This window comes from Pteropus alecto, unplaced genomic scaffold, assembly GCF_000325575.1.
Source record: "Pteropus alecto unplaced genomic scaffold, ASM32557v1 scaffold86, whole genome shotgun sequence".
Lineage (NCBI taxonomy): Eukaryota > Metazoa > Chordata > Mammalia > Chiroptera > Pteropodidae > Pteropus > Pteropus alecto.
Window position 1 is genome coordinate 7,782,163 of NW_006442109.1, and position 7,571 is coordinate 7,789,733.

Here is a 7,571-nt window from a genome sequence, read left to right on the forward strand (position 1 = left end):
ATCTCTCCACACAAAGACCTTGGTGACTCACCTGTGATAAGAGATCATTTTTCCTGTAACCTTCACATGGTGATTAATACCCTTCTGCCTCTTCAGCCTGTGCCTTTCCCACAGGCCCTCCTGGGTTGCGACTGGATAGCAAAGGCTATTGGCTATTATCGAAGGTTCTCAGCTGTTGAAGCCTTAGAGCTACAATCTTTCCTAAGAGTTTTACATTTGAACTAGTTTTGCATATCTGATTCCATCGAAAGTGAGAGAAACTAACCTATAATGGTGAAATGAGGGCTTGAGACCTAAAGGCTGTGATCCTTTTCTGAGCCTCCACAGCCCTAAAGGGTAGAGTCCTCCCACTGCCAGCTAGGGCAGGCAGTAAGGGCTGTCTGTGGGCCCTCCCGTGAGGCCAGGACATGGCAGCCAAGATCGGCCAGCATGCTGTTCAAGATTGTTTGCAAGTTGATTCCTGGTGGCAGGAACCATTTCTGGCTCACTAGGGTCCTCCTAAGCCCAACCCCATGTCCTCAGGCTGTGCTCTGGTGCCCAGCATCTCACTCCTGGGCCTCATTCCTGGGAACTCTGGGCAGAGGCACTAACTCTCTGATCTGGAATGAGCAGTCAAGTGCAGTGTGCTCCTGCCCCTACACCCCGGCTTCCAGCAGCACACACAGGCTAGGGGCTCCTCTCCACAAAATGTCGAGGGGCCGTTTTTGGGTCTTTCTTGCCCCGTCCTTCCTCAGACTCCACTTTGAGCTTGTTGAAAACACATCTGCTAATGCCAGAATCCAAGCAACTTGTTAAAGCATAATCCAGCCTCCTAATGATTATATTTTCCTTAGAAAATACCCTTCTAAAGTCACTCTGACAGTGGACACACGGGCACTAGGGAGCCACTAGGGGAGAGCCCGGGGGAGGAGGGTAGTGCTCAGAGCCCTCTAGGTAATCTCCCTGCATGCCAGCGCACAGGACCAGCAGTGACCACCTCCACCGCCTCCACAGTCCTGCCTCTCCAGTGTCAAGGAGACTTGCTAGCATCTGATATTCTAATTTCATTACTTCTGGGCAATAGGAAAGCACTGCCTGGCTGTGTGATCTGGGACAAATTAACCTCTCTAAACCTCAGTCTTTGAGTAGATGTCTGAAAAATATTTGTGGAATTGAATCTTGAGGCTTGGAACTGAAGTGTTCATTTTGAGACTTACTAATAAGTCAAGGCAGGTTTTCTTAAAATTCTTTCCTAACTCCACTATGTACCTACCCCCTCCCTCAGTTGGTCTATCTTTGCCTCTGTCAGAGCACTTCTCACGAGCTGCTCTCAAGGCTCACCTGCAGCACCAGCTTGACTGTGAGATCTGATTCTTTGACTCCTGCCTCCTGAAAGTGCTTTCTGAATGAATTAATGAATGAGAAGGGCTACTACGCACCAAGTCCTAATCATCTGCCAAGCACCCTGCCAAGAATTAAAAATATTAATTCTCACAACAAAACAGCTGAGGAACCTGAGGCTCAGAGAGAAAGAAACTTACTCGAGATCACGTAGCTGGATGCTTCGGAGGTGAAACTGGATCGGAATGTCTGTCCAGACCAGGGATGCTCAGCCTCGGCCCTATTGACGATGCAGGCTGGATACTTCTTTGCCGTGGGGTTGTCTTGTTCACTGTAAGTGTTCGGCAGCATCCCCGGCCTCCACCCACCAGATGCCACAGCAATCCCAACACCACCCGCAGCTGTGACAACCAAAACTGTGTCCAGACATTGCCAAATATTGCCTGGGAGGCTAAACAACCCCCAGTTGGGCACAACGGCCCTAGACTACACTGCTTCTAATGCCTGGGGTGTGGCCCGACCGTGGCTGGAACACAGAGCTTAGTGGGGAATGGTCACAAGCCCCGGGAGCACTCAGCTCGGCCGGGATGGGGAGAGTGCTGCAGAGGCCATGTCAGGGCAGCTAAGAGCTGAGCTGGCAGGATCTGACGCTGGGTGCTACGCTCGGGCGAGTTTGGGTATAGGTTGTCCTCAAGGAAGGCACATACTTGGCCTCAGACCTTCTGAGGGCCACCAAGTCTGCATTCTCATTTCTGCACTGAGCACCAGGAAAGTCAGCTTGTGCCAAGGGTCCATCTGTGCAAGGCCACCCAGGCACACCCTGGTAATATTTGGAGGGAGCCCTGGTGGCCTGGTAAGAGAGGAGGTCATAAATCAGGAAGCCGGTGCCAGGCCTGGAGCATGAGACTCAGCTCTTCCCCAGAACGTCCCGCTGTTTGTTTTCCAGCTGGGCCTACATGCCTGACTTCCTCTGTCAAGACTTTGGCCCCGCCCTTCTAGATCTTTTCCAACTCAAAATGTCCAAGCTCCCCTAGTTGAGAAAAGATTGTGACTTAATGAAGTTTGCTCTGGTGGCCTTCATATGCTTTCTCAGCCAGCCCTCTCCTCACAGCGCACCCTGTCCTCAGTGGGGCTTTTTCTCCCTGGCCCCCAACAGACCCCTCTCAGGAAAGGTCCTCCCACCGGGAGCACAGACCTGCAGCAGCTACCAAAATAAAATGGCATAAAGGTGAGGGCCTGCTAGCTCTCACCATGCCCAACGCTGCCAAATCCAGAAGCCCCAGTGGAATGCTCCAGCCCCACCCACGGTCAGTGGACAGCAGATCCTCCCAGATGAATCCTAGGCACCTGGGTTGAGCCGGCCCTTCTCTATACATCGCAGAAGCTTCCGGTCCTCTACAAAGCCAAAATTCATTTCAAAGGCCTGTCTGTGAAGCAGAGAAGCCTGGTCTGCAGTTGCAGACTTGAACTTAGCAGGCAGAGGGAGGGAGGAAAGGAAGAGGGAGAAGTGAAGCCCAAACCTTGCGCCCCTCCCAGAGGAGGCTCTGATGGAAAATCGGAAGCAGAATCCAGAGGCTTCCAGCAAGCAGACGGCTATTTTCTCCTCTCCTCAACTCACCTCCCTGATTCAAGTCCCAGCCCTGCCTCTGACTTGCTGTGTGATCTTGGGCAAGTCCCTTTCTCTCTCTGAACCTTGGATGTCCATTGGTAAAGTGCAGATAATGAGCTGGCCTCATGCAAATGGGTGACTGGATGAGAAAGCGTTCCACAAAGAATGGAGCACACCCCAAGTTTGGGAATGTTGGTGGTAACTTTGTGGGCAGAGAGTCCTTGAGGCCCCAGCAGACGGTCAGACTCCCCGCTGGCTGTGGCTCGAATGGAACAGGAGGCAGAAAGGTAATCCGAAGCAGGACATTAAACACAAAAAAGCACATATCCTGATTCAAGTCCCAGCCCTGCCTCTGACTTGCTGTGTGATCTTGGGCAAGTCCCTTTCTCTCTCTCTGAACCTTGGATGTCCATTTGTAAAGTGCATATAATGACCTGGCCTCATGCAAATGGGAGACTGGATGAGAAAGTGTTCCACAAAGAATGGAGCACACCCCAAGTTTGGGAATGTTGGTGGTAACTTTGTGGGAACCCTGCCTCTATGTTTAGTTGGCTCCAATTGTCTCAAGGCTGGAATCACATTTTTCTATCAGCACCGTTGCTTTGGGAGCGATGGGAGAATGAATGCCTTGGGCCCCAACTGGTGGGGGAACCTCAAATCTAGACAATCAGCTGGGCTTAGGGAGGCTCAGTGGGAGAGAGAGGTGACTTTCACCAGCTAGGGCTTTAACAGCCCAAAGCTGGGGTACGGTCTGCTTCCCCACCCTTCGGACTATAATAGCCCAAGAAATGGCCCCTCCCTGCTTCCACCTCCCACCTCATTGTCCCTACTCTTCTTCTTCTAAGTGCCTGCTGTTTGTCTTCTGCACCCACTGTTTACATGGATTGTTTAAGGAGATGGGATGGTGGTGGATAGGGTACGGAGGCAGTCCTCGGGAAACAACCCTAGAGTCAGCAACATGGAGACTTCCCCTCCAGGAGCCAGCACATCCTGTCTTCCTGCCCAAGAATTACAGCCTCCACTTACCCTATAGCTAAAGACAAACTCTGTCCTTGGGGTGTTGGTTGTCACAGATGTGGCCCTGGCTTCTCTGTCCAGCCTCATCTTGAGACACACTTCCCCCTCTCACTCAACGTTCTAGACCCATCAAACAGCATTTAGGTTCTTGAAACCAAAAGCTCTAAATGCTTCCGGCCTCAGGGTTTTGCATGAGCTGTCCTGCCCCTTCCAAGTGTCTGGGTAAGCATCACTTATTCAAAAACGCTTTTCCTGATCCCCCCACCCCCACCCTGTCTCAATCTAAATTAAATCTCATAATGACACTTATCATATCCTTCATCACATTTATCACAGTTTGCAACTATTACAATTCTTTGCATATTTGTTTAGGATCTTTGAGCTCTGTGAGGACAATATCCCCAGCACCAAGCAGGTATCTGGCACAAAGTAGACGCTCAGTGAATTTTCACTGGAAAAAAAAAAAAAAAGAAGTAGGATTTACACACGGGGGAATAACTCAGACAGTGCAAAGGAATGTGGAAGGGGGCTGAGTGCAGAGGCACGGCTTGAAGGAATGTCAGAAGGGAGGGACAGTGACCAGAGATTTCCTGAAGAGGTTCTGAAGCCCAAAGAGGAATGGAGGTTTTAGAGTTTCTTTCTAGAACATTCTTTCTTTCCTAAGATTCCAACCTTGGGATCGGCTTGACCCATTTCGTGCTAATGATGGGTTGGGGCAAAAAGGTCCTTGATGTATTTAAAAGCCAAGAATCCTGACTGGAAGTTTGGCCGTTAAATAAGGAATCCGGGAGGTGCCCGGGGTGCCTGGCAGATGCTTCATGGTGCGGGATCTGGCGCGGCTTCCCAGAGAGGGCCCCAGGGAACACGAGTTGATGTGTGTCCCCTCTCCAATGTCAGGACGGGATTCTGCTGGGTGCCGTCGGTGCCTATGACTGGAATGGAGCTGTGCTAAAGGAGACCACGGGCGGGAAGGTCATTCCTCTCCGAGAGTCCTACCTAAAGGAATTCCCCGAGGAGCTCAAGAACCACGGCGCGTACCTAGGTGAGAGCCAAGCGGGGCGGCTGATGGGCGGTGAGTGAAGAGGGAACCCCGGGGAGCCAGAACCCGCCTGCACATGACGCGCGGGGTCTGTCTGTGAGCCTTCTCTGCTGATCTGAGCATGGGTCAGGGTCTCTGCTTCTTCAGCCTGGTGTCCACCGTGCCCAGCACCCTGCCCGGCGCATAATAAGCTCTCAGTAAGTAGATAGAATGAGTCACAAGCCATGCACCCGCACCTTAAATGAGCTCCAGTGGTTGCTTCTAGACGCTCCCCCTCTTCCCAGAAGGCCCTGGTGAGTAGAAGGACCCAGGCTGAAGGACCCTCATGAAGCCCAACTGTCTGGCCTTAACCAGTCACCACCTTGGGTGGGGACCCCGAGGGAGTGCCTTCTCTCCTCCTCCTCCGTCTAGGGCTCATTCAGTGAGGGCAGTATCTGGGGTCTCTGGAAGACTTCTCCCTACGTGCCCCAAGGAAAGGGGGATTTGGGGGAGGGAAACTGGGAGGCCAGGCTCCCACCTTCACACTGAGGAAGCTGTATGGACTTCTGGCCACGGATCCTCTTGTCAAGACTTCAGGGAGGCTCGTTCAGCTTTCAGGGTGGCCCCATCTGCTAGCCAAAGAGCCACATGGGAACTGAAGCCATAGCCAACAGACTGTTGAAAGTAGGAAGTTCTCATTGCTGCTCAGAGCCTTGAGAGTCAGCTCACGCCTGCCCCCGGGACATTTGGCCCCCAAGCCTCTCCCACCACCACTCTCCCTCCTTCTGAGGAAGCCCAAAAGCCCAGGGCCAATTGAGAACATTTCCAGCAGTAACACTGAGGGCTCAGCACAGAAGAAACCTCTGCTCCACAGTGCAAGGCTAAACCCACCCTAACCTCATGTATTTATGGTCGTACTTAATACACAGCCACATTAGCCACCCCCATGCGATGTCCTGGCCTTTACTGACCTTTCAAGCCCTGTTTCCCAAAACACACCTCCAAGAGTCAAAAACGTTGTGTCTGGAACTGTAGTAGGCCACCCTACTGCACCCATGCTCCCAGCCACTGAATCGGGTCGACCCTCTGTGCATCCTGCGGCCAGCCACTCCAGAACTGCCAAGAGGCCTGACACCCATCTGAAAACTCGGATCGGTATCCGAGGTTGTCTGACAGAAAGCAGAACTCTTGGCTTTGCACACCTGCTGGGGCCCCGCTTTCAGGAGAGCTGCCTGAAGGTGCTACATGTTCACATCCCAGAGCTGGGCACGCAACTCAAGAGTCACAGTGATCAGGCAACACCATCCTCAGGACCCAGATTGACACCTTTCCAAAGAGCTCCTGGGTTTCCATTTCTTCCTCTTTTGCATGGCATGTGTGTGGACTGAGAGGAGCCTGGGGAGCTCCCTCCTTTGAGTCTGCAAAGCTTTGGGGTTGCAAGAATCCCTAAGATCTTTACACCTGCACAGCCAACACTAGTTGGCTTAGCAGGAGTTCATGGTAATGGAGAGGATACTGGTTGTTTCCCGAGAGACAATTGAGAGACAAGCCTGCTCAGTATAAAATGAAATGTGGCAAGGGTTCGCCCTTCTCCCTCCTGCGAGTGAAGGAGAGGATGTGTACATTCCAGGTCAGCTATGCCTTTTAGTGGTCTCGCTTGGCTTCCTTTATTCCCTCCAGCTGGGAGTCGGGTGTCGGCCTGGGAATGACTGCCTTGCGATATCACATTTGCTCGGCCTGCCCTGAATGCACTCTCTGCACCAACCTGTCCTCTGGCACAGCCGAGCCATTCGTTGGGTCTTTGCAAGGCCTGCCGAGGATGCGGGGCCAGCGACCAGCCTGTTTCCTCCTGTGGCAGGGTACACAGTCACATCGGTCGTGTCCTCCAGGCAGGGACGGGTGTACGTGGCTGGAGCCCCCCGTTTCAACCACACAGGCAAAGCCATTCTGTTCACCATGCACAACAACCGGAGCCTCACCATCCACCAGTCCCTGCGGGGCGAGCAGGTAACTAAGGGGGAGGCTGGGCTGGGGTGACAGAGTGGGCAGGACAAATGGAAAAGGCTGAGCCGGAGGGTAGCTGGAGCTCAGCTCTTCACTCTCAGTAGGACTGTCCCAAGACCCACAGACATCCTTCCTGGTTGGGGGACATTACCTTCTTCATACCAGCCTTGGAGCTGGATGGTTCCATCCCCAGAAAGCCAGACCCTGGTCCTTGCTGCAGCAGGGAGAAGCCAGAGAATTTGCTCGCCTCCATTTCATGGACCTGGTCGTTCTGGGGCATCCACCCAACCTCTGTCCCTCACTGCCAGCTTCTCTCTGGGCATGTCTAGAGTTCAGGGCTAGAAGCAACATCTAGGCATGGCTTCCCAGCCTGGGCCGCCAGGGTCCCTAGGCACTCTGGAGGAACAGTCATGTTCCTCAAGCCACCGTTATGCTGCCAGAAGTGGGAGGAGTTGTGAGTCCATCTACATGAGGCCCCACGGGTTCACAAAGACACCAGCTTTTTCCTTTTGCCTGGAATGGTAGCAATGCAGAGTGATATAGCTGCCAATGTCGCTGCCCAGCCTGGGCTGTGGTGGGCAACTAGACTGCGCTGCTAACCCT

At 52.9% G+C, this 7,571-nt stretch overlaps 1 protein-coding gene across 1 annotated transcript in view; it reads left to right on the forward strand.

Annotated features, from left to right (window-relative positions):
- Positions 1 to 7,571, forward strand: part of ITGA11 (integrin subunit alpha 11) — a 111,618-nt gene that overhangs the window by 74,548 nt on the left and 29,499 nt on the right. The window contains exons 11-12 of the mRNA XM_015595883.2: positions 4,844 to 4,988; positions 6,823 to 6,971. Of these exons, the coding sequence (XP_015451369.1) occupies positions 4,844 to 4,988; positions 6,823 to 6,971 (294 nt within the window). The remainder of the gene's footprint in view (positions 1 to 4,843; positions 4,989 to 6,822; positions 6,972 to 7,571) is intronic.